Source organism: Aegilops tauschii, chromosome 1, assembly GCF_002575655.3.
Source record: "Aegilops tauschii subsp. strangulata cultivar AL8/78 chromosome 1, Aet v6.0, whole genome shotgun sequence".
NCBI lineage: Eukaryota > Viridiplantae > Streptophyta > Magnoliopsida > Poales > Poaceae > Aegilops > Aegilops tauschii.
The window spans coordinates 57612774-57639803 of NC_053035.3; the positions used below are offsets into that span (position 1 = coordinate 57612774).

The window sequence follows — 27030 nt, forward strand, 5'->3', positions numbered from 1 at the left end:
ATGCGTTCGGCCGTCCGCAGCGTGATCTCCGCTGCCGCCCCCTCCATTGTGTGCTTGCAAGAAACTAAAGTTGCCCACATCTCGGACTCCACGGTCCTCGACACCCTCGGATCCTCATTTGAGGACTACTTCTTCCTCCCGGCCTCGGGCACGTGTGGTGGCGTCGTCATCGCATGGCGCAGATCGCACGTCTCCCTCTCTAACCCTCTGATCGGAGAACACCACATCACCGCTCTTGTTTCCCCCGTCGGTGGCTGTGGGCACTGGTGGCTCACCGGCGTGTATGGCCCCCAGGACGATGAGGCAAAGCTTGACTTCCTAGCCGACCTTCACGACGTGCATGATTCGCGCATCGGGCCTTGGCTCCTTGGTGGCGATTTCAACATGATCACCTCGGCAGCCGACAAGAACACCCCGAATCTGAACCATCGCATCATGAACCGATTCTGACGTTTCATTGTTGATGAGAAGCTCCGCGACATGTACCTGCATGCGCGCCGCTACACTTGGTCTAGTGAGCGTGACACGCCAACTCTAGTGCGCAAGGACATGATCCTTTGTACTTCCAGATGGGAGGTCGCGCACCCACACTGCCTCTCCTCCGTGGCGTCCGACCATTGCCCGTTGGTGGTGGATTGTGCAGCCCGCCCTGGGGGCGCGCAGGTTCCATTTTGAGCGCTTTTGGCCGAAGCTAGATGGCTTCCACGACACGGTCTCAGAGGCTTGGAACTTGACCCCCTCGGACGCGGATCCCTTCCGGCGCATCGTGGCCCGCCTCAAGGCCACCGCGAGGCACCTCCAACGCTGGAGTGCGCGCACGGTGGGCGGTATCTCCCTGCAGCTGCAGGTCGCGCGCGAGCTGATTCCCCGTCTGGACGCCGCGCAAGACTTCCGCCCGCTTTCTCACATCGAGGCGTGGCTCAGGCGCAAGCTCAAAGGCGCATACTTGGGGCTGGCTTCCCTCGATCGCGCCATCTCTCGCCAGCGATCACGCTTATCTTGGCTCCGCGACTCCCCGCTGTCCTACCTTAGCGTGCACGCCTCGCGCCGAAAGCAACGGAACCTCATCTCCTCCCTCCAAGTGGATGGCCATTCCGTCTCCGAGCACGCCCATATGGTCGAAGCCGCGTACAACTACTTTGCCAACGTCCTTGGCTCTTCCGAGGAGCGCGCCTTCTCCCTGAACCAGTCCCTCTTGCGCACGGAAACATTCGACCTTACCGAATTGGAGACGCCTTTCACCGAGGATGAGATTTGGAGGGCCATCAAATGCCTACCAACCGGAAAGGCTCCCGGCCCGGATGGGTTCACGGCCGAATTCCTGCTTGCCTGCTGGGACATCATCAAGCATGACATTTGCGAGGCATTCGATAAGTTATACACCACCAACGGGCGAGGTTTTCAGAAGCTCAACGAAGCGCTCCTCACTCTTCTACCCAAGCGCCCGGACGCCGCCGCCCTATCGGACTACCGCCCCATTAGCCTCATCCACCTCATTGCAAAGCTCTTTGCAAAGGTGCTGTCTCTTCGGCTTGCTCCTCGTCTTGGGGCCATGGTCTCGACCAACCAAAGCACCTTTATCGCCGGCTGGTGTATCCACGACAACTTCCTGCTCGTCCAGCAGACGGCACGCCTCCTCCACAACCTCAAGGTCCCCCGCATGCTACTCAAGCTTGACATCACGCGGGCCTTCGATAGCGTCTCCTGGCCCTTCCTCCTCGAAACCCTACAGCACTTGGGGTTCGGCCAACGTTGGCGAGATTGGATATCGATCCTTCTATCCACCGCTTCCACCCGCGTCATGATCAACGGCCCCCCGGGCCCCCCATCGACCACGCCTGTGGCCTTCGCCAGGGCAACCCGGTTTCTCCGATGCTCTTCACTATCGTCATCGACGTTCTTAACTCCATGCTCATCCGTGCCGTCGAGCTTGGCCTCATCCAGCGGCTTACCACGAGACACGCGGCCTCTAGCATCTCTCTTTATGCCGACGACGTCGTTGTTTTCTGTCGCCCGGACCACCATGATATTTCCGCTGTTCGCGAGCTTCTACGCGTCTTTGGGATGGTCTCCAGGCTCCGCACCAACTACAGCAAGTGTTCAGCCACTCCCATCCAGTGCAATGACGAGGACATAGCGACCATTGCTGCCGAGATGCAATGCCCGGTGAAGCAGTTCCCTATCCAGTACTTGGGACTCCCTTTGTCCATCCGCAAGCCTTCTACCACGAGCCTCATGCCGATCATCCACAAGTTGGAGTGGAAGCTCTCCACTTGGCGCGCCTCCCTACTCTCCCGAGGAGATCGCCTCGCTCTCGTCCGGCACGTCCTATGCGCCATCCCCACTCACTTCCTCACCGCCATTGCCTTCAACCCCTCCATCCTCAAGCAAGCCAACCGGATCATCCGCGGGTTCCTTTGGGCAGGAAGCACCGATGCCAAAGGCGGCCAATGCTTGGTCAATTGGCAAAGGGTATGCCGCCCGCTCTCCCTCGGAGGCCTCGGCGTCCGCGGCCTACAACGCACCGACATCGCGCTAAGAACTCGCTGGTTATGGCTCAAGTACACCGACACATCGCGCCCATGGAGCCACCTGCACATTCCCCATGACCCTGCCGTCTCGGCCATCTTTCGTGCGTCTACCACTTGGACTCTCGGTGATGGACGCACCTGCAGGTTTTGGGGCGACCACTGGATCAACGGTAGATCGGTCGCCGAGATCGCCCCGCTCGTCCTTGCTCTTGTTCCTCGGCGGCGACGCAAGACCCGAACAGTGCATGATGGCTTGCTCCAGCGTTCTTGGGTCCGGGACATCCAGGGCGCCCTAGGCCCCGCTGCTCTCGTCCAGTACGTCGACCTCTAGCGCTGCGTCCGTCAGGTCCCTCTCTCTGACTCCCCCGACTCCCTCCAATGGCGCTGGACCTCTTCTGCCACCTACTCGGCCAGTTCGTGTTACCAGGCACTTTTCCTCGGCGCTTGTCAAGACCACCGCTGGTGGCTCACGTGGAAGCCTTGGGCTTCCCTTCGCATAAAATTCTTCATGTGGCTTGCCTTGCAAGACCGATGCTGGACGGCCGAACGACTCGCTCGACATGGCCTCCCGCACGAGGACTCCTGCACCTTCTGTGACCAGGAAGAGGAGACGATGCAACATATCCTGGTGGGCTGCCCCTTCTCCCGCCAAATATGGCACTAGGTGCTTGGTTGGGTTCGTTCGATCGCCGACATCCCAAGCAGTGATGCTGACTTCTTCACCTGGTGGGAGACGTCCTGCAACCGTTCACCATCGCCCACGCGTAAAGGTTTGGCCCCCCTTATCATCCTCACGGCCTGGTGGCTATGGAAGCACCGGAACGCTTGCATCTTCGACGGCGAGCAGCCCTCCATCTCCCGGCTCTCCGACACCATTCGAGACGAAGCGCGCATGTGGGCAGGCCGGCGCCACTGGACTGCATAACATCATTCCTGAGAGATAGCTCTATTAGTCTATGGGGCTGAGCAACCCCATGTATGTTCTGCTCCTGGCTCGCTTCCATGCTTTCTTGTGTACATGGCTTAGCAAGCTCTTGTAACCCCATGCTGTACAAACTCTTCTCCTATCAATGAAAAGATACGCATCCTCTGCGTATTCGAGAAAAAGAAATTCGCTAGCACAGAGTAATATTGAAAAATCTGTGCAAGTTATCATACCAATTCTGTAGCGAAAAGTCCTACTGCTGAACAATCATTCATTCGCAGCCTGTTTGGCAAGTGACGGGAATGGAAATTATGAGATGGAATTTGTGTTTATGGTTGAAGCAGTGCAACAACCAGAAACGTATGTGGGCTCAGATGTTGCAATGGTACTTGAGTGCAAACATTTGGGGCTGGACTTTGCGAGTGTCTCATACACACAGTGTCGCCATGAAGCAAATGAAGTGGCTCACAGCCTAGCGAAGAACTCATTTAGTGAAAAGTCTTCTATGTTTTGGGATTCTATAATCCCTAATTTTATTTCTCACTCTATTGTAAACGATATGTCTATTATCTGAGGAATAAAATTTGTTGCTTTAAAAAAAAAATCCATTTCTATTCGTTGGATCAATCAGGATTACCGAGATAATGTGGTCTGCCTTCATTATCAATCTTTTGCCTGTGGTGTTGTATGTATATAATTGGGTATTGCGTTGAACGTAATTCATGTTCATATAGCTAATGTATGCATACTTGATCTGTAATACCAAGATGCTACCAAACATGCAGTGTCCATTACATGCTTCTGAATTTCATACATCTGATCTGCACTAATAATTTGGGTAATTCTGCAAGTTGCAGTTTCAAGAATAACAGCTTGCTTCATTCAGCTGCATGCTGCTGATTACAGCTTGAAATTAAGCCAAAACCAGACGTGTCTTTTATGGCTTAAAAACCAAAATCTGAACCAAATAGCAGTTCCGTTCACGCTTCTTAAACTCCAAAATCATCTTGGCTTCGGTAGTGCAATGGGAAAACTACATCAGAGGTAGGTGCTTCAGTAGCTTTCTCTACCATCCTCATTCTGACTTTGTCCTGTCACAGTCCTTCCGGTTTTTAAGTTTATCTTTTACAAAGCATATCTTGTTATGCTATACCCACTTCTTCCCCGGAGCATAATTAGACACAGTCATGCAGGAAAAAGGCGATAGGGATATATGTATGCCCAAGTATTGATCCCCCAAAGTCAAAACAGCCAAATACTTCAATAAAATCTGTATATCCGAAAATAACATAGAATTTAACCACAGAAATTAAAATTAAAGGCCCAGCACAAACACCACAGTATATATGTACCACTCAAACTATACTCAAACAAAACCCTAAAAAAAAACTGTACTCAAACAACACCAGAAATGGGCCGGTGCAGCAGCCCGTCAATCGACCTTTTAACGAGGCCTACGTACACTAGTTCCAACGGTCCATGCCGATGCCGGGCTCAGAAGCTCCCAAGGATGGCACGCCGCCGCTGTAGCCGTTGATCATCGACACCGCGGTCTGGTGGAAGCCGGGTGTCGCGATTGGACCACGACGGCGGGTCCTGATGTTCAGCCAGCTCGTCATCCGGGGAGGCCAGCAAGAAGATGACTTCCTTGTGCTTGTGCACCTCTTCATGGTCTTGGACTGGTACAATGGCGGCGGCGTGATTGGCGGCGGCGCGTCGTTGGCCGCGGCGACTACGGGGTCGATGGTGCGCCTGGGCGTGCCGGGCTTGGTCTCCCAGACGAACGGCACGGTGCCGGCGCCGATGCTGTAGTACACCCTGAAGGACGCCTCGGCTCGAGAGGATCCCTGAGCTAAACTGCTTGTCATCCCTTCTTGCATGCTCGAGCTCATGAAATTAAGGAGGACAAGGATCTGCCAAGTAGACTGCAAAAGTTTGCGTGGCAAAACACGCACGGACACAATTGGTGGGGTTTGTGAGTGAGCAGTAGTGCATGCATATATAGTCCGTCCGCTTCTTGCCGGCCGGGTCGGCTTGAGGTTGAAGAATACTGCTACGTGTGTTCTGGCGAGGGAGGACAATCAACTGTAGTTACATAGTGTCATCTCAACAGTGCGTTGCAATAAAAATATTCTTTTGTCGAGAGCATGGATTGGCTATCCCAGCATGGAGTTGTCATGTGTCATTAGGCTCTGTAATACTAAATGAAATGGAAAGCTAAAGGTGAAGGTGCGTTGGAAGCTTGCAATTTGCATGGTGTCTGTCTTCAAGACTTTAACCATCATCTACGTTATATGCTCTGCCTTGGATAGGGAAGCCGTCTATACATCGACACGTATGCGTGTAAAAACTGTAGGTCAGTAGGTGGGTCTGTTTGTGCGAAAACTTAGAGAAGGTGCAAACACACGATTTGTTGAACCTGAAACAACCTATCCACATACCTGTAAGTGGAAGTACGTACTATATCACTTTGATCTTCTGTAACGCCTCCTTTTTGGTAAAGTTTTTCTTCTGCAGCACAGTGTTGGATAGCCATCACCCATCAGCATTGGCTTGTTTGCTTTATGTGCAGGAGATGGGGTGCTTTTACCAAACCCGTGGAAAGAGTAGTTTGTTCCATCGCCCGGCGATAATTTGTTTTTTTGAGACAAACTGCAAAGCTTTATTACATCGTCACAATGTTTACAGGGACGAAATCAAGATTGTTGGGCTGGCCTAACCAAACATGGCGACCAACCCCGAGAGATAAAGCGTGCTTTCCTAGTTTGTGAGCCTCGATATTCGAGCTTCTAAATTCGTGAAGTATATTACAAGCCTCAAATTCAGACCTATGTTGTATGATTTCATGTGCAATTGCCCCGTAGCTTCCTTTGTTTTGCTGTTGGATGTCGTCGACGGCCACTTTACAATCCGAAGCAACATGTACCCTCCTGACATATATGTCATCTGCCAATGCCAAAGCCTCCCTGATTGCGAGCATCTCCAAGGTGCCGGGGTCTGAGAGATGGGAGAAAACCACCGCCGAAGCTCCCAAGAAGACTCCGTCTTGGTCTCTACAGATTGCTCCCGCTGCACCCCGCGCCCGTCCTACTGCGGCATCTACATTGATTTTGACCATCCCCAATGGCGGTGCAATCCAGTGATTAATTCGAGGTTGTGGCACCCTAACACCAGCGACATTCGGCTTCTGGATAGCCTTGAGATCTGCTATGTAGGAATTTACAAACCCATTGATGGCATAAGGTGTCTGAAAGATATCCTCGTGTATTGCCTTCCTTCGGGCGCCCCATAGCGCCCATAGGGTGACGACGAAGACAAGGAAATCATCTTGGTTGAGCGCTTCGTGCATGCCGAACAACCATCTTTTTGCGTTTTCCTCAATGCATGTACTCATCTTGTCAAGGATCGCCTCTGAAGACAGCGCCCAGGTGCTCCTGGAGACCGAGCAATCCACTAGGGCATGGCGCCAGGTGTCAACAGCCCCACAAAGACAGCAAGCTCGTGAGGTTGACATATTTCGATGGTGGAGTAGCGCTGCTGTGGGGACAGAATGCTTGGCGAGTCTCCATAAGAAGAATTTCAGTTTTGAGGGAACCTTGATCCGCCACAGTTCGGTCCAACCCTGGTCAGCACCAATGGAGTCGGAAGAGGATCCATCTTCATACAACCATGCCTCGCGACTTAGCTTCGTTCGCTGGATCATCCGGTACGCCGATCGTACGGTAAACATGCCCTTCCTCTCCTCGGACCAAGCCCAAAAATCGTCAGTCTGGCGTGTACAAAGGGGTATTTGCAGTATTGCTGCTGCGTCGATTGGTATAAACACCGTCCGGACTAGATCCTCCTTCCAGGATGATGAAGTATGGTCTATCAACTCAGCCACTGTAGTTGGTGGATTCTGCACTAGAGAGGTGACCGGCTTCTTCATGTTTGGTCTCGGCAACCAATTATCCTCCCATATATTTGTCGATTCACCGTCTCCGATTCTGCGCACCAACCCCTGAACCATGATATCCCGGCCGTCCAAAATAGCCTGCCAAATCTGCGAGGGATGAGACCCTAGTGTTGCGCCAAATATGTCCGAGTTAGGGTAATATACTGCTTTCAGGATCCTCGCACTCAGAGACAGTGGGTTTTGCAACATGCGCCAGGACTGCCGTGCTAGGAGGGCCAAGTTAAACATCTCCATATCCCGAAAGCCAAGACCTCCAAGATGCTTTGGCAGGGTCACCATGTCCCATGCCACCCAACTCGGTTTTCGTTTCCCATGCTTGCTTCCCCACCAGAATTGTTTGATCAGCGAAGTAATGCTTTCACATAGACCCCGTGGCAGCCGGAAACATGCCATCGAATATACTGGAATTGCTTGAGCCACTGCTTTAAGCAGTACCTCTTTCCCTGCTGAAGATAATAGCTTTTCCATCCATCCCTTAACCTTTTCCTAGACTCGGTCTCTCAAATATTTGAAGGTCCCATTCTTCGAGTGACCGACCTCCGTTGGCATTCCCAGATACCTGTCACTGAGGGACTCGTTATGCACATTCAGAACATTTTTCATATCATCTCTTACCGCTTGTGGGCATCCTCTGCTGAAGAAAATCGAAGACTTATCATGATTTATCCTCTGACCCGAAGCCAAGCAGTACGTTTCAAGTAGGTTTGATACCGCTACTGCCCCCTCATTCCCTGACTTAAAAAGCAGCAGGCTGTCATCTGCGAAAAGAAGGTGGTTAGCGGCCGGGGCCGTGGGTGCCACCTTTAGTCCAACAATATTTGATGACGAAGAACTGGTTTTTAGGAGGCACGAAAGGCCCTCCGCTGCAATTAAGAAGAGATAGGGGGATATCGGATCTCCCTGCCTTATACCTCTGCTCGGCATAAACTGATCAAGCCTTTCACCATTAAAAAGCACTGAGAAGGATACAGACCGCACCATGCTCATGACTGTTTTTATCCAAGGGGGGGCAAAACCGAGTTTTCCCATGATTGCTTCCAAATAGTCCCATTCCAGCCTGTCATATGCCTTGATCATATCAAGCTTAAGTGCACAATAACTGTTAGCCTTAGCTTTGCTCCGCTTCATAAAATGAAGACATTCATGTGCACTGATAATGTTATCCGTTATGAGTCTGCCCGGTACGAAGGCCGATTGCTCCTCAGATATGATATCCGGTAGAATTTGCTTGAGCCTGTTTGCAATGACTTTGGAGGCAATTTTGTATAGGACATTACAAAGGCTAATAGGCCTAAATTGGGACAAGACAGTGGGGTTTGTTACCTTGGGAATCAGAACAAGGATGGTGTCATTTATGCACTCCGGGCTATCCTCCCCCCTCACAATTCTCAACACTGCCTCAGTCACCTCTGTACCACAAAGCTCCCAGTGTCGCTGATAAAAATGTGCCGGAAAACCATCCAGTCCGGGCGCCTTGGTCGGGAACATCTGGAACAAGGCTGCCTTGACCTCCTCGTTTGTGTATGGTGCACACAACAACTCATTCATCTCCGATGTTACTTCCATCGGGACGCTGTTTAGGACAGTCTCCATGTTGCTTACCCCCTCCGTGGTGTATAATGTCTTGTAGAAGTCGTTCACCATGGCCCTCAGCTCGTCCGGGTCATCTGTGAGCACCCCAAGCGAGTTATGCAAGGCTTTGATCATGTTCTTCTTACGCCGGATGCTTGCTCGTAGATGAAAAAAATTGGTATTCCTGTCTCCCGAAGAGAGCCATTGAACCCTGGATCTCTGCCTCCACATGACCTCCTCCCTGTGGTACAATTCCACAAGATTTTCATTGATTTTAAGTTCAGCATGTGTTGGTGCTGTTCTGCTTACGTCCGATCTCAATTTTTCAAGTTCCCCCTTTAGCTGTTTAATCTCCTTGCGCACACTACCAAAAGTGTCCCTATTCCATCGCCCCAGATCTTGTGACACGGCCGAAAGTTTAGCCCTGAGTTCTTCTAACCTGGTGGCTGCACCAGTATTTGCCCATGTTTCCGCAATCTTGCTGCTCCATGACTCGTGACCCTCCCACATGACCTCGTACTTAAAAGTGCTATGCCGCTGGTTGTGTCTTTGCTCTCTGTTCAAATTCGCCAATATAGGACTGTGATCGGACGTGGCTGCCACCAGATGCGTGAGGTCAGCCAAAGGGAAGCGGGCTTGCCACTCCACCGAGGCCAAGGCTCTGTCAAGGCGCACCCTTGTAAAAGTTCCTCCCGTGACCTTCTTCTCAAAGGTCCATGGAATGCCCGTATAGCCAATATCTAGCAGCATGCACACGTCAACGGCATCTCTGAAAGCTTGGATTTGTGCATTGCTTCGCTGACCAACTCCCACGTGTTCTTCCGGACGTAGCACCTCGTTGAAATCACCAACACAAAGCCATGGGAGACTGCTCAAAGTACTGATGTTTTTTAACGTATCCCAAGTCTGGTATCTCATGTGGGTCTGAGCTTCTCCATAAACTACAGTCAATCTCCATGGATCTTCACCCTGCTCAAGGACCGAGCAATCTAGGTGGTAATCAGAATAACCCAAAAGCTCGATATTTATTTCATTGTTCCAAAACAAACCAATGCCTACACTTCTACCACGGCTACTAACTGCATAACTATTATCATAACCAAGTGTTCCTGCTAACGCTTCTACCCTCGAGCCTTCAAGCTAAGTTTCTACAATACACAAAAGGGTAGGGGCAAATTTCTTCGCAAACTCGCGAAGTTCACGGACTGTCGCGGCTTTGCCCACGCCGCGGCAGTTCCAGCAGAAAACACTCATTGGGCTCGGTGGGGCCCGTCACTCGGGCCCGCCTGCTTTGAATCGTTCTTGCTAAGAAACAAACTTTTTGCTGCTGAAACCTTGTCTGTCTCCGGCACTGTCTTTGCTCTCTTTGACTCTTGTATCACGCTTGGGCTTAGGACCACCGACGGATTGGGGGGAGGGGGTAGTGCAAGCATAGTCCCCTTTGTCTCCTCCGAGTGCACCTTCAGGCCTTGATGCGGTGTTTGTTCCGATCCTCTCTTCCTGACCTTCTCAGCATCAGCCATCTCCATATCTTGTTCGCTGTACTCCTCAACATCCTCATCTTGCTGGGAGCGTGAGCGCCCGCTTCCACCGGACCGTCCTCCTCTGCGACCCCCCCTGCGTCCGCGGCCTCCTCCCGGGCCGCTGCCGTTCCTCATGACCCAAGACGCCCTGAGCTCCTTGAAAACGAGAGTTGACGGAGGGTGGATACATGTCCCGTGCTCCTTGTAAAGATGGCCCAGCATACCGCACACGGCACACCAATCCGGTAGCTTTTCATACTTGACCTTGTATATCTGCCTCTCGCCACCTCGTATCATGGACACGGCATTCTTGAGGGGTTTAGTAACATTAATCCTCACCCAGACACGATGGAAGTTTCCTGTGAAATCATGTGACTGGGGTTCCGTGAAAAGAACCTCTCCCACCTTTGACGCAAGAGAAGGAACCAGGTGGGCGTAGAGGATTGGTATATCATGTATCTAAATCCAGATGTCTACTGTGTCCAGCTTGACGTTTGATGGCTTCGTCACTCCGTCATACTCCTTCAGTATGACTGCATCCCCCCGGAAGTGCCACGGTCCCTCGTGCATGACTCTCTCCCAATCCCCTAAACAGGAAAATTGGATGGTATAGAGATTGTCTTCCAGGGGCTTGAACTTGGCTTCTTGCGCGAGGTCCCAAGCAGCTCTCATATTCCGAAAGAACCAAAACTGGCTATAGGGTTTTTCAGAATTAACCCTAGCGACTGCTATCCACCGTGCTGCCTCCGGTGCATCCTTCTCGACGAAGACCGCGTCGTCTAGGTCTTCCTCCTTCAAACCCAGCTCTTGCATCATCTTCTCAACGTCAGTGACCCCCTCTGGACACAGGGATCCATCGGCCGCCATGTTAAAACCCTAACCCGATATTAGCGATCGGGTTCTGCAGATACCCTATGCCCCGAACCCACCAGCAGCCAGCGCCTCGGATGAGGAGACGGGCGATCGGTCCCCTACGATCCAGGAGTGCCAGCCGGGGAGGAGTCGCGGGCGGGGAAGGACAGGTCTCGACGGCGGCGGAGATCGCCCCTCGAGGAACAAAACCCTAACTAGAGGGAAACCATTCGTATGTTGGAACAGCGTAAGTATACAAACATATCCCCGGCGATAATTTGTAGAAGCAAGTCTGCATGGCCGGGCTTCTCTTCGCCTACCTAGTGCCCAAATCGGGCTCTCCACTTGATGCTCTACCTTTTGCCTCTAATATCAGGCCCAGTACCCTCTGAAGATAACTGGAGAAGAGACAGCACAACAGCCACATCTCAAGACTCAAGGTTCAGTAATCGGACAGTCCAGAACGCATCTACCTAAAGCAATGAACGGTTGGTTGGATAGAGTTATGTAAGTCTGAGTTCTAAAGCGGTGATTTGGTTCATGTACTTCTATTATCGCACTGATTTGGTTCACTTGTAACCAGTGGCGGAGCTTGAAAGAAATCTCTTTTTTTGCAGGGAATTTAGAGCTTTATTCAACCATCATGGGCAACCAAACCCGTTGAAAGAGTAGTTGGTTCCAGATCTGCATGGCCGGATTTCTCTTCGCCCGCCTAGTGCCCAAATCGGGTTCTCCACTGGATGCTCTACGTACCTTTTGCCCCTAATGTACCTTCTGAAGATACCTCTGAAGAAGAGACAGAAGATACCTGAAGAAGAGACAGAACAACAGCGACACCTCAAGGTTCAGTAATCGGACGGTCCAGAACGCATCTATCTAAAGCAACGAACGGTTGATTGGATAGAAATAGAATTACGTAAGGCTGTGTTCTTTTTCGATGAAGGGTGAATTTTATTGACCCAGAATAAAGCATCAAGAAGATACAAACACAATGAACACACACCCAGCCTCTGCATAACTAAGATGACCCAGAATTTAACATAAGGTTGTGTTCTAAAGCAGTTTATTTACTTTTTTTAATAGTTTGGATTGCTTGCCACATGTGTCATGTGGTTCTTTCATTTACTTTTAGCACACTGATTTAGTTCACTTATAACCGACACGGATTTTTGGGACATGGTGGCCCGCGAGGATGAAATCTGGGCGGTCCATCTATGCTATAAGATTAGCAATTAATATAGTGATTGAATGAATACCCAAACAATACGCGAGGTTAATTCAGCAAATACGTGTATGGGTTGGTGGCTAGCCATCTTAAATGGAATTAGATACAAGCGAATATGCATGCAGAATACGGTCTTGACCGTTCTGCCATGTTAATGTGGTGCAGGCCATTTAAAACACTGGTCTACAACATTTAAATGTGGCTGTCTCAAACCTGTATGCCTTGAATGGCATTTAACAAGTCTGGAGCTGCCGGTTTTGTTTTGATTTGTGTTGCCCAACTTCATTTTTCGTGTGTATTATTGAGGGTACTGTTGTATCAGTTCATCAAAGCACTCCCACTGTTCATGTTAATGCTGCAGTATTACCTCGTGGATGATGGCATATCCCCATAAGAATGAATGTAAATAACATACTGCCTCCGTTTCAAAATAGATGACTCAATTTTATACTAACTTTAGTATAAAGTTGGGTCATCTATTTTGGAACGGAGGGAGTATATGTGTTACGTTAATAACAAATTTCATGGGAAGGTAACAGTAATACTCATACACTGTGCAACCTTCTTCAATCTGCCAGTTGGGGGAAGACAAAATGATAAGGTGACCATTGTATCAAGCTCAAGTGACAGCGGAAGGGTAGCCGTTCGTTAATGTTCCTACTATAGGAATACCGTTGCTATGCTCAAAATATGCGCTTAGGCCAGGTTTTGTTATTGATTTTCTAGGCTCGTTGGGAACCTAGTACAGGAGCTTGCATTGCCCCTTGCAAAAAAATGAGCTTGAAATGTCCACCAACTGATTCTGAACAAGTTGCATAGAGTACCCAGAGTTGATGAGAGCACCGAATGACACATGGTGGATTAGAGGAGTAGGTGTGTTGAAGGAGCTCACGAACTAATCCATTCATGCTGTCTCGCTGCCGCCTGGTGCAGCTAGCCGTTGTCACTGCCGCGCAATAAATACCTCTGCGGGGCTCGCTCCCGCCTGATGCAGGTAGCCATTGGCGCTACAGGCTGCCATGTGGGCCATTATTGTGGCTCGCAGAGTCAAATACGAGCGCTATACGAGCTGAAGTACGCTGCCCATGGGAGATTATACGCCAACGTTGTATTGAATTAACGAATCGCGTGGGGACGGGTGGTGCGGATAACGACCTCGCGTGGTGGCATGTCAACTCGCGATTTATCGACTTATAACAGACTATATATATGCCACTCAGTTGGGAATGAAAATAAACAAATCAGATGCCAAATTAGAATAATTAGCTGTAGCGCGTCTCGTTCCTCCTACCCCGATCCACCATTTTAGGAGGCCACCAACCCCTGGCAAATCTCTATCAAATATTCCCCAAAATTCTACGCACGGCGTGACACCTAACCACCACCTTCGGCAAGCTTCGCCGTCGTTGGAAAAAGAAGCCATGCCACTATTTCCGTCTGCGGCACTGTTCACCCGATAGCACTGATCATGTTCGAGCCCAACGCTATCTAGTGAAAACTGTACACATCGGGCCCAACTCAGCCTGTTTAGCTTATAGGGTTTAATCGTTGGACACGGGCGTTTGGTTTCTGGGTAGGTAAGACACAATTAGTAACTACAAAAAAGTCAAAAAAATCTGAAATTTTTTTGTAATAAAAAGTTGACCTTCTATTGTATTTGTAAAAATCATTCAGGGAAGGAAAAACCCGCATTGACTTCAGAATTTTATTGTTTGGCCATGAAGTCAATGGGATCTTTTTCCTTCGCAGAAATTTATATACTAGTGCAAAAGAAATTCAAAAAAAGTTTCGGATTTCTTTGACTTTTTTCCGATTGTTTTCTCATACAGAGCTCGAATTCCTCTATGACTTTTTGAGGTCCTCGTCGTCCCCTAGTCAATCTGGGAGGCGTAGTCGGACACAACGGCTGGGTGTGGTGGACTGGGAGCACGCACATGCGCACATCCACATGCATGCGGGGGTCTGGGAGCACCCGTACGAGGGGGGCACAGGCGACGAAGTACGGCTGGTGTCGCGCGTCATGACCGTTGCAGAACCAAGTGTCCCAGAAGGGGAGGTGATGGCGTACGCCGGGTCACGGCGGAGATCCTTGGGGAGCTGATCTCGGCGGCGGTGTATCTCCAGTAGGCACGCGCGACTGGTGGCCTGAACGGGAGGCACGAGCACCCTCTCTGGGTTGAGGTGCCAGCCGGCCGACAGCGGACGTCAAGCCTCAGCACCGGGGTGGCCTCATCCCAGTACCATTGGCATTGAACGACACCGATGTAGATACGCTGTTGCGGGCGGCGTCAGGACGAAGCTTGCCGCGCGACGGCATGGTCCATAGGACCCAGAGGATGAGCTGGCCTCGTGGTCGTGCTTCCTAGACTTCTACAGGATCCACTTTGATGGCATCTTGGCGGGCGAATGGTGGTGGGTGGCGGTGGCTAGGGTTTGTCGGTCGCCTTGGGGGTAGAGGGAGAGGAAAAATACCGGGAAGAGTGGACTGGACAGGCCCCCAGACGCACACGTGGCATTAAAAAGGACTGGGGATAGATGGACTGGGCGGCTGATTTGTGGGGGCCTTCCACACGCGTGGATTAAATGAGACCGGTGGGTGGTGGTGCTGGAATTTTGTCTATTTTGGGCCTAACCAATAGCAGTTTCAGAAATTCCTAATAAATCCTAGAGGCCCACGCAGCCCATTCGTGCAAGGCAAGAGGTGGAACTAAAGTTTAGTCCCACATTGCTAGTTTAGAGGGAGTTGGACCTCTTTATAAGGGAGGCTCTTTCTCCACATGTATGAGGATGAGAACAAGAGGGGCATCCACGCGCGCTCCTCCTCCGTCGCCCGCCTCGCCGCGGGTTGCGGGAATGAGCCGAGCCGATGTCTACATTTTTGCCACGCACGACGGGTATACGAAATGTCACGCAGAAGCTGAAACATTTTTGCTGTAGTGGAGATTGAATACGAACGGCGCACCTCTTCGCCTGCTGCCTGTTCGTTTCGTCTCCCTCATTCTCTTCAGCTCCCGGCGCAGCCTCTCGCCTCCTTCTCTTGCGCCTATAAAAGGGAGGTCGCTCCTCTCAGAGAGACGCACCAGAAGATCCTTCCTCTCGCCACAAAGTTCCTGAGCACTGCGCTGCTGCTACGATCTTCCCCATCCCGGCTTGCGGCGTGCACCGCAGGTCGGGACAGTAGGCCTCCGAAACCGCACCTCTTTGAGTCCTGTACGGGAGAAGGGTGATAAGGTTTTTGGGGAGCGCTCAGCGCGACTACTGACTTCTTCGTCACGGACGCCCCGGACTCCGACGACTTCTTCCCCGACGTCGACAACCTTCTCGACGACATGGCTGGCGAGGACACCGACCCCAAGTCCAGTGCTACTGCTGCTGCTGTTCCGTACGTGTCCTTGCTCTTTCTATATGCAACCTGTTCTACTATCTGCTTTAGACATGTTTGGTTGCAGTTCATATATGCAGATGTTATTTACCTTCTCACTGTCAGATCGCATGACTATTTTTATCCATGTTATATTAGTCATGCTTTATCTAATATTTCTATTAATAAAATCATTTGGTAAATTGCTCTTATTTCCAACAATCCAAAAACCTTATTATAGGCAATTTACCCCGAGTGGTTTTGCTGCTTCCATGAAACCTCCTATGTTTGAGGGTATCCACTATAAGGGATGGCGCGTGAGAGAAGTCTTATGGTTTCAAACTATGAGTTGCTATGACGCCACTCTTGGCAAACCTGAAGGAGAGATTGATGCTCAACAGGCACAAGCTTTTCAGAAAATGGATACTCTGTTTAAGGCCGCTATCTTGAGTGTTCTTGGTGAGAACATAGTTGATGCTTATGTGTCAATTGATAATGGAAAAGATATGTGGGATGCACTCGAGGCCAAGTTTGGTGTCTCGGATGCTGGCACTGAGCTGTACATCATGGAGCAATTCTATGATTACAGGATGACTGAAGAGCGCTCCGTGGTTGAGCAAGCTCATGAGATACAGTCATTTGCTAGAGAACTTGAGCACTTCAGTTGTATGCTACCGGACAAGTTTGTTGCCGGAGATATCATCACTAAGCTTCCTCCTTCGTGGAGGAACTTTGCTACCTTACTGAAGCATAAGAGACAGGAGTTTTCCGTCCCGGATATCATTGGCAATCTTGATGTGGAAGAAAAGGCGAGAGCAAAGGACACACGTGCTCGAGGTATTGAGGGAGGATCTAGTGCCAATCTGGTACAGAAGAAGAACTTCCAGCCCCACAAGTTCAAGAACAAGGGCAAGTGTGATGGTAAAGCAAAGTTTGATGGGAAGAACAAGGCTGTGCAACACACGAACTTCAAGAAGAAGAATGACAAGAAGAAAGGTGTTTGTCATGTGTGTGGGGATCCTGATCATTGGGCTCCTAGTTGCCCTAATCGCTATGACAAGAGTCATCCTGGGAAAGGCGGCAAGACCGCTAATGTTGTCATTTGAGACACTGACATGAAGGATGCTGGGTATGGTATATTTCCCACTATTCTTTCAGTATGTCATTCTCCTGATTGGTTGATTGACACGGGTGCTAATGTGCATGTATGCGGTGATATTTCCATGTTTTCGTCTTATCAGACCGCAGGGACTTCAACCGTGCTAATGGGCAATGGTTCAAGTGCTTCTGTTTGTGGTGTTGGCACAGTCGATCTGAAGTTTACTTCGGGGAAGATCGCGCGGCTGAAGAACGTGCATTATGTCCCCTCCGTCAATAAAAATCTTGTTAGCGGATCTCTTCTGTGTAGAGATGGCTACAAGCTTGTCTTTGAGTCGAATAAATTTGTAATATCCAAGTATGGAACCTTTGTTGGTAAAGGCTATGAGTCAGGAGGCCTGTTTCGTTTATCCTTATCAGACGTTTGCAATAAAGTTGTTAATCATATTTGTAACAATAGTGAATCAAATGTGTGCCATTCACGTCTTTGTCATGTTAACTTTGGTTGCATGTCACGACTAACGAAGTTGAACTTAATCCCTAGTTTTACCACTGTCAAGGGTTCCAAGTGTCAAGTGTGTGTGCAAGCTAAGCAACCTCGTAAGTCTCATGTGACTGCGGAAACGAGAAATCTTGCACCACTAGAACTCATACATTCAGATCTATGTGAAATGAATGGTGTTTTGACAAAATATGGAAAGAAATATTTCATGACGTTAATTGACGACTCCACTAGATACTGCCGTGGTATCTTCTGAAATCTAAGGATGAGGCTTTGAACTTTTTCAAGATCTATAAAGTTGAAGTGGAAAACCAACTTGATCGGAAAATCAAGAGGCTTAGGTCCGACCGTGGTGGAGAGTATTTTTCCAATGAATTTGATGCTTTTTGTGCGGAACATGGTATAATCCATGAGAGGACGCCTCCCTATTCACCTCAGTCAAATGCGGTGGCCGAAAGAAAGAACCGTACTCTAACAGATTTGGTTAACGCCATGTTGGACACATCGGGTCTCTCCAAGGCATGGTGGGGGAGGCGATATTGACTGCATGTCATGTCCTAAACCGAATTCCCACAAAGAATAAAGAGATAACTCCATTCGAGGAATGGGAGAAGAAAAGATTAAAGCTCTCTTATCTACGAACCTGGGGTTGTTTGGCGAAAGTCAATGTGCCAATTCCAAAGAAGTGCAAGCTCGGACCAAAGACCGTGGATTGTGTTTTCCTGGGATATGCTTTTCATAGCATTGGTTATAGATTCTTGGTTGTAAAATCTAAGGTACCTGACAGCATGTCGGTACGATCATGGAGTCAAATGATGCGACTTTCTTTGAAGATATCTTTCCCATGAAGGATATGGCCACCTCATCTAATCAGGAGATGCCTAGTTCATCGAATCAGGAACCAGTCACAATTACCGAACCTGCCATTTCGATGGAACACTTTGAAAGTCCTGTGGAGGAGAACAATGAAGTTCCTACTAGGAGCAAGAGACAGAGGACTGCAAAGTCCTTTGGTGATGATTTTCTTGTGTATCTCATAGATGATACTCCCAGTTCTATTTCAGAGGCATATGCATCTGAAGATGCTGACTACTGGAAGGAAGCGGTTCGTAGCGAGATGGATTCCATCTTGGCGAATGAAACTTGAGAGATAACCGATCGTCCTTATGGGTGCAAACCTATAGGATGTAAATGGGTATTCAAGAAGAAGCTTAGGCCTGATGGTACTATTGAAAAGTACAAGGCTCGGCTCGTGGCTAAGGGTTATACCCAAAAGGAAGGTGAAGACTTCTTTGATACTTACTCACCTGTGGCTCGACTGACCACTATTCGAGTTCTACTTTCACTAGCTGCCTCACATGGTCTTCTCGTTCATCAAATGGATGTTAAGACTGCTTTCCTAAATGGAGAGTTGGACGAGGAAATTTATATGGAACAACCAGATGGGTTTGTACTAGATGGTCAGGAAGGAAAAGTGTGCAAGTTGCTGAAGTCTTTGTATGGACTCAAGCAAGCACCCAAACAGTGGCATGAGAAGTTTGAAAGAATTTTAACAGCTGCAGGCTTTGTTGTAAACGAAGCTGACAAATGTGTGTACTATCGCCATGGTGGGGGCGAGGGAGTTATCCTTTGTTTGTATGTTGATGACATACTGATTTTCGGAACAAATCTGAATGTTATTAAGGAGGTCAAGGATTTCCTATCTCGCTGTTTCGAGATGAAGGATTTAGGAGTGGCTGATGTCATTCTGAACATCAAGTTGTTGAGAGACGATGATGGTGGGATTAATTTGCTTCAATCTCACTACGTGGAAAAGATCTTGAGTCACTTTGGCTATAGTGACTGCAAGCCCTCTCCAACACCATATGATGCGAGTGTGTTACTTCAAAAGAATCGACGAATTGCTAGAGATCAATTGAAATATTCTCAGATCATTGGCTCGCTTATGTACTTAGCCAGTGCTAGAAGACACATCTCTTTTGCTGTTAGCAAACTGAGTCGGTTTGTCTCAAAACCAGGAGATGTGCATTGAAAAGCTCTAGAGAGAGTTTTGCGTTATTTGAAAGGCACTGTGAATTATGGAATTCACTACACCGGGCACCCAAAGGTGCTTGAAGGGTATAGTGACTCAAACTGGATCTCAGATGCTGATGAGATAAAGGCCACGAGCGGATATGTATTCACTCATGGAGGTGGCGCTGTTTCTTGGAAGTTTTGCAAGCAGACCATCTTAACGAGGTCAACAATGGAAGCAGAACTCACAACACTAGATACAGCTACGGTCGAAGCAGATTGGCTTCGTTGGCTCTTGAATGACTTGCCGGTTGTTGAGAAACCTGTACTGGGTATCCTTATGAACTGCGACAATCAAACTGTGATCACGAAAGTGAGCAGCTCAAAGGATAACATGAAGTCATCAAGACACATTCAGAGAAGGTTAAAGTCTGTCAGGAAAATAAGAAACTCCGGAGTTATTGCATTGGATTATATCCAAACGTCTAAAAATCTGGCAGATCCTTTTACTAAGGGTCTATCACGTAATGTGATAGATAATGCATCGAGGGAGATGGATATGAGACCCACAATATGAGTTGTTCACAGTGGTAACCTATTCTTTGTGATCGGAGATCCCGTGAATTAGATGTGGAAGACAAGCTGTTGATCAACTGAGAGGAGAGTATCCTTAGTATTAACAATACCACTCCATGAAGATGCAATACTCCCCTAAAACTGCATGGCAGGTTGATGTATATCTTAATGTGTTCTAAGTGGCTCATTTAAGCAGAGATGTTGTCCTGCAGAACATCTTTTGAAGAACACACCTATATGAGTCTGATTGTTAAACGTCGCAATCTATGAGAGTAGGGTTCTCTCTAGTAAACTCATGAAAGGTCTCGGAGTATGACGCATAAGCTCCACCCGCTGGGAAGACCCATGGTAGCCACGTATCGGTCAAGGCTTTATGTGAAGCTAGATTCGTAGAAAACTTGCAGTTCAAGACCCAGTCCACTGTTCAAGTTGCTTACTAGTGTAGCATACAGTTCTAGGTGGAAGTTCAACTTAATAGTCTCAACCGCAGTACCGGTACATAAAACAGTGTTTTGGAACCAAAGGCAAATTCTGTGTGTCTCCAGGATCTGGTGGGGGATTGCTGGAATTTTGTCAATTTTGGGCCTAGCCCAATAGCAGTTTCAGAAATTCCTAATAAATCCTAGAGGCCCACGCAGCCCATTCGTGCAAGGCAAGAGGTGGAACTAAAGTTTAGTCCCACAATGCTAGTTTAGAGGGAGTTGGACCTCTTTATAAGGGAGGCACTTTCTCCACATGTATGAGGATGAGAACAAGAGGGACATCCACACGCGCTCCTCCTCCGCCGCCCGCCTCGTCACGATGCGCCGCGGGTTGCGGGAATGAGCCGAGCCGATGTCTAAATTTTTGCCACGCACGACGGGTATACGAAAGGTCACGCGGAAGCTGAAACGTTTTTGCTGTAGTGGAGATTGAATACGAACGGCGCACCTCTTCGCCTGCTGCCTGTTCGTTTCGTCTCCCTCATTCTCTTCAGCTCCCGGCGTAGCCTCTCGCCTCCTTCTCTTGCGCCTATAAAAGGGAGGTCGCTCCTCTCAGAGAGACGCACCCAGAAGATCCTTCCTCTCGCCACAAAGTTCCTGAGCACTGCGCTGCTGCTACGATCTTCCCCATCCCGGCTTGCGGCGTGCACCGCAGGTCGGGACAGTAGGCCTCCGAAACCGCACCTCTTTGAGTCCTGTACGGGAGAAGGGTGATAAGGTTTTTGGGGAGCGCTCAACGCGACTACTGACTTCTTCGTCACGGACGCCTCGGACTCCGACAACTTCTTCCCCGACGACGACTTCTTTCTCGACGTCGACAACCTTCTCGACGACATGGCTGGCGAGGACACCGACCCCAAGTCCAGTGCTACTGCTGCTGCTGTTGTTCCATACGTGTTCTTGCTTTTTCTGTTAGAGGTCCTGTCGCAGTTCTTTGCTCTAGTGTCTATCCTACATATGATAGGTTCTATGCCATATATGCAACCTGTTCTACTATCTGCTTTAGACATGTTTGGTTGCAGTTCATATATGCAGATGTTATTTACCTTCTCACTGTCAGATCGCATGACTAATTTTATCCATGTTATATTAGTCATGCTTTATCTAATATTTATATTAATAAAATCATTTGATAAATTGCTCATATTTCGAACAGATGGTTGGGCGGCTGACGTGCAAAGCGGACACCAAAAGGATGTGCGACATGTCTGTCTCACGTTCGTATGAACGCAAATAGGACCCAAATTTGCGGCAGAAATACGTCTAGATCAACATGTGACAGAGAGTTTTTGCGTTTGCGGCCGTGTGTTGTGCCGTGGCCACCTTGCGGACCTAAACATACGAAATGGGTCGCCACGGGCCTAAATCAGGTGGGCCCTTGTGGCAGCCAGTTTGCAACAAAGAGTAACAAAACATTTCTCTCTCTAAAAAAACAAATCACACCATCGACCTGAAAGCGATAGCCTCGGACGGCCATAAAAAGCGTCTATCGGCAGGCCCTGGGCGTGCGGGTAACTAGTAGAGTGATGTGACCGCGGAGCCCACGCACCGTCAGCTCACTCCCGATCTGAATCCGGATCTACTCGTTTCACTTCAGTCTGCGGCGACGACTTTTCTCCTCCACCGCAGATCTCGTCGGCGCTAGCACCAGCGGCAGCGCCAAAGGTAGCTCGTCTCTCCTCGCACCGTCCTGCAGATTCATGCTCTCGCTCTCGATCTATGCTCTTCTTTTCCTTCTCCTTTTCGGCGTCCATTTCTTGTGGATCTGATCCGGATTCTTGCTTTGCAGAGCTCGATCTGCTCTGCTGTCAACTTCTTCAGCGTCGCGAACTGGAGGCGGAGAGCTGCCGTTCGGTGTTCGTTCAGGCTGCTCTTCTTCAACCTTCTGCCTTCGGCGTCGTCTCTCCTCCTCACGGATCCCGGTCGAGATCTCGTCCACCGCCAGGTCGCACCCTGCTGCAGCCTTGTGGTCACGAGGCGAGGTCGCCGTCTTCGCGTCAACTGGAATCACATCTGGCATCGACAAGCTTACTATTTCCTCCGGCCCGATCTCGCATCGAGAAGCAATTTCCTCCGGTTGGATGTGGCATCGACAAGCTTACTGTTTCCTCCGGTTTGATCTGGCATCGATCTGGAATCACATCACATGTTTGGTCTTCCCTGATCCAGATCTCTTCACTGCATCGATCTGGCCTCCCTCCGAGCACCTCCCGACTGCAAGGTAAGATCTTCCCGAGCTTTCTCTTCAATAGTTACTGGCTCAACACGAAAGTATGCTTGCATACTTGCTGCATTTCTTTGCTTGGTTATAGTGGTGTCTCAAACTTTCTGCTTGAGCATAGTATTTCTTTGCTTGCACCTTTGACTGCTTGTGAAGTTTTTTTTGGGTGAGAAACTGCTTGTGAAGTTGTGGAGCTTACTGTATTTCCTTCTATCATGGAAAATCGGACGCCCTTTAATTGTTAGTATAATCTTTTAAACTGGAGTTAATATACGTAAAATCAATTCTTGGTCCTGAACTTATTTCAGTAGCTTATCTGGTACATATCTAAAGAAGGCTTGTGAATGTGCTGAATCCGCTGGAACTTACTAAAAGTATCACTGATTGGCACATAGTACTCCTCTTTCATTCTATTTAAAAGAGAATCAACTGGCTATGAAATTACTTTCTTCCTCTCTTTTTCTGTGGTACTTTTAATACGTCATTTCCTCTTTTTAATATAAATTTCCTACCTTTTTACTCTTCCTAGATAGCACAATATTTTTAATTTTTTTGTTGTAAATACCTTATGATTATTGATCACATCTGGGGAGAAGAAAATGTGAAGATTTATTAAGTGTTGTTTGTAAAAAAAAAAATCTTTGTAGTTGAATAATTATAACATAACATACAAGATTACTATCTTTGAAGCATCTCACTTTTTCTGTGATAACATAATTCATAAGAAACCTCTTTCAAATAAGACTCCCAAATAATTTTCTACAGAAAAATATATCATAGCGAGAACATATGTTTCGTGAATTGGAGAAAATATCGAGAGCTATTTTCAAGAACTGTGGTGGTGTACCATAGCCATTATTGCTACAACTACTATTTTGGTTAGTAATATACCGAATGGAGCAAAAAATTATTGATTCTGTTTTCTCAATTTTATGTGTCATGAGGTAACAAAAGATGCTATATTTGAAGGAAATGAAAGGGATATTGTCGCTCAATTGTTATGATCTGCTTCTCATCTGAAGACTAGTTTATTACATATAAGCATATTTTTGAAAGTTTGAGAGAGAGATCACAAGCAGATCCCGTGCAGAAGGGAACATCATTGCTACAACTACAATAATTCTTCCACTTCAAGAGCCATTGGGCCGCTAAACAAGTCTTTAGATGAGAAGGTAGATCATAATAGCTGAGCGAAATGAAAGTGATATTGTTGCTTAATTGTTATGATCTGCTTCTCATCTGAAGACTAGTTTATACATATAAGCTATTCTTGGAAGTTTGAGAGAGAGATCACAAGCAGATCCCGTGCAGAAGAGAACATCATTGATACAACTATAATAATTCTTCCACTTCAAGAGCCATTGGGCCGCTGAGAAATATGTTTAGATATAATAAACAAGTCTTCAGATGAGAAGGCAGATCATAATAGCTGAGCAGTAATATTATTTTCATTTTGTTTTCTTACAAACTAGCATCTTTTGTAACCCCACAGCCCATAGCATTGAGCAAACACAACCAATCATTATTTGCTCTATTTGGTTATTACTAACCAAAATACTAGCCATAGTAATGATGGCTAATGATACACCTCCACATTTCTTCAAAAAAGTTCTCGCTACTTACTCCATTTTTCATGCGGACACCTATTCATCATGGGAAGAGTGACATTATTCGTAGACACTGATTTGCATGTTGTTATGATTATTTGACTATAGAGATTGGTCTTTGTCACACCATACTCATTAACCAACTTGGTGAGTTTCTAATGGACAAAAGGCACGTGCACATAGTACTCGTCTTTTATTCTATTTAAAAGAGAATCAAATGGCTCTGAATTTTTTTCTTCATCTCTTAGTCCGTGATACTTCTATTATGCCAATTTTTTTTAATCCAATTTAGCTGCCTTTTTACTCTTCCTAGCTAGCACAATGTTGATAATTCATTATCTTCATTGCGATTTCTAAATTCCTATAGTTCATTTTAGTTTTTGTGTCTAAATAAATTGATGTGCCAATTAATATTTATATTTTTTTTGTAAATACCTTATGATTATTGATCACATCTGGGTAGAGAAAAGGTGAAGATTAAGTGTTGTTTGTATACGTTTTAGTTGTAGTTGGATATCATCATAACAAGATGCAAAATTAGTATCTTTGAAGCATATCACTTTTTCTGTGATACATAGTTCATGAGAAACCTCTTTCAAATAAGACTCAAATGATTTTCTATAGAAAATATATCACGACGAGAACATATGTTCATGTGAATTGGAGAAAATATCGAGAGCTATTTTGAAGAAAATAATATACCAAATGTTAGTACCATAACCATTATTACTATAGCTACTATTTTGGTTAGTAATATACCAAATGGATCAAAAAAATTATTAGTTTTGTTTGCTCAATTTTATGCCTCATGAGGTTACAGAAGATGCTATTTTGAAGAAAATAAAAGGGATATCGTTGCTCCAATTGTTATGATTTGCTTCTCATCTGAAGACTAGTTTATTACATATAAGCATATTTCTGGAAGTTTGAGAGAGATCATAAACAAGTGATCGCCACATGTCGATAGGGCAGCCGCAGCGGACGACTAAACGTGTCTCACCCCACCGCACCATACAACTATAATAATTCTTCCACTTCATGAGCCATTGGACTATTGGGAAATATGTTTAGATAATAAACAAGCCTTTAGATGAGAAGGCAGATCATAATAGCTGAGCAATAATATCTTTTTTTTTCTTTCAAACTAGCACCTATTGTAACCCCACAACCCATAGCATTGAGCAAGCACAACCAATCATTGTTTGCTCTATTTGATTATTACTAACCCAAATACTAGCTATAGTAATGATGGCTAATGGTACACCTCCAGATTTCTTCAAAGTAGCTCTCGCTACTTCATTTTTCATGCGGACAATGTTCTCGCTCTAAAATATTCTTATATAGAGAATTACTGGAGAGTCTTATTTTAAATATGTTCAGTTCTATTAATTATGTCATCATAGGAAGAGTGACATTATTTGTAGACACTAATTTGCGTGTTATTACGATTATCCGACTAGAGATTGGTTTTTGACACACCATACTTAATAAATCTTCACATGTTGTTTTGCATGACGCGTGTTGTTTTTCTTCTCCGATGAGGCCTGCCCTTCGCTCACATCTCAAAAGTCCTGAGGAACACGAAGATCAGCGCACCAGCAGTCAGCAGCTCAAGTTCACCGACCCAGGAAAGATATATAGGAACTAGTAGTATATCATAGGGGCACCAGTGCAAATCAAAATAGTGTTTCTGGCTTTTGCTATCATGATGTTGTGATCAAGAACAAGCTGCGTATTCCCCATCCCGATATGGTTGAATGGCTGGAGGGGGCAACTTTGTTTGTAGGTGCCAGTATTCATGTGTCCCTTTGCTGAGAGCCCGAGAGCCTGAGCTTGTCATCTGTCGTCTTGGACATGAGCTTCATAGTATTTTAGGATACTTCCATGACGCCAAATATCTCCGGTAGTCAATTTACATGGCTTTGCTTCCTCCTCTCCTTTTACATGTTGCTGCTGTAGATGTGCTCTTCAGTGACGCCAAATATCTCCGGAAGTCAATTTACATGGCTTTGCTTCCTCCTCTCCTTTTACATGTTGCTGCTGTACATGTGCTTGCATATTTGGTTCAATGTCTTACCCTTTTTCCATGACCAATTGCACGTGCTTACAAAGGGAGTCTGTAAAAACATGAGTTTTTTTTAAGGTTGTAAACACATTACTTTGTGGTAGTGTGTGGTTGAAAAAAGTTGGAAGGTGCTTATGGAAACAAAGGTTGTCCTCGTATATGATCCGCTTGCGTCTCTTGATGGCAACAGGCTGCGGCGGTAGGCGCCTCTCCAAACATATAATCATACCGCCGCCTCTCCAAACATATAATCAACCGGCGGTGGATCTGTATGGCTAACGGCGAGGACAATGTTTGGTTTGGCAATTTTTTTTGCTGTAGCTATGATTTTGCGTGAGACTGATTATCATTCCAGGTTTTCTAATGAAGCTACAGTAGTACATGAGCACAGGGAGTCAGCTGGAGTGGCTCATAGCTTAGTTAAAGCTGCTGCAGCCTTACATGTGGCTGGGTAGTTTACCCGATATTTGTTGTATTCCGTTGAATGTTTTGAATGAAAGAACAACCCTGTTCTACTAAAAA

General features: G+C 47.4%; 2 protein-coding genes and 1 long non-coding RNA gene across 4 annotated transcripts; all 3 read left to right on the forward strand.

Annotated features, from left to right (window-relative positions):
• LOC141027514 (uncharacterized) lies at positions 1–450 on the forward strand. The gene has a single exon (XM_073504581.1). It carries the CDS (start codon positions 1–3, stop codon positions 448–450), a length of 450 nt encoding a protein of 149 aa, XP_073360682.1.
• A 30-nt stretch (positions 451–480) lies between these two features.
• Positions 481–2862, forward strand: LOC141027517 (uncharacterized). Its single transcript, XM_073504584.1, has 3 exons — positions 481–537; positions 644–1740; positions 2076–2862. The coding sequence occupies exons 1-3, from the start codon at positions 481–483 to the stop codon at positions 2860–2862; spliced, it is 1941 nt and encodes a 646-aa protein (XP_073360685.1).
• Positions 2863–22114: 19252 nt separating this feature from the next.
• LOC109734111 (uncharacterized) lies at positions 22115–27030 on the forward strand. Of its 2 annotated transcripts, XR_005767034.2 has the most exons (3): positions 22115–22280; positions 22405–22836; positions 26699–27030. It is a non-coding gene; the product is annotated as an uncharacterized lncRNA (long non-coding RNA). The 2 variants fall into 2 exon arrangements; XR_002225791.4 differs by lacking the exon at positions 26699–27030 and having other exon boundaries at positions 22405–26653.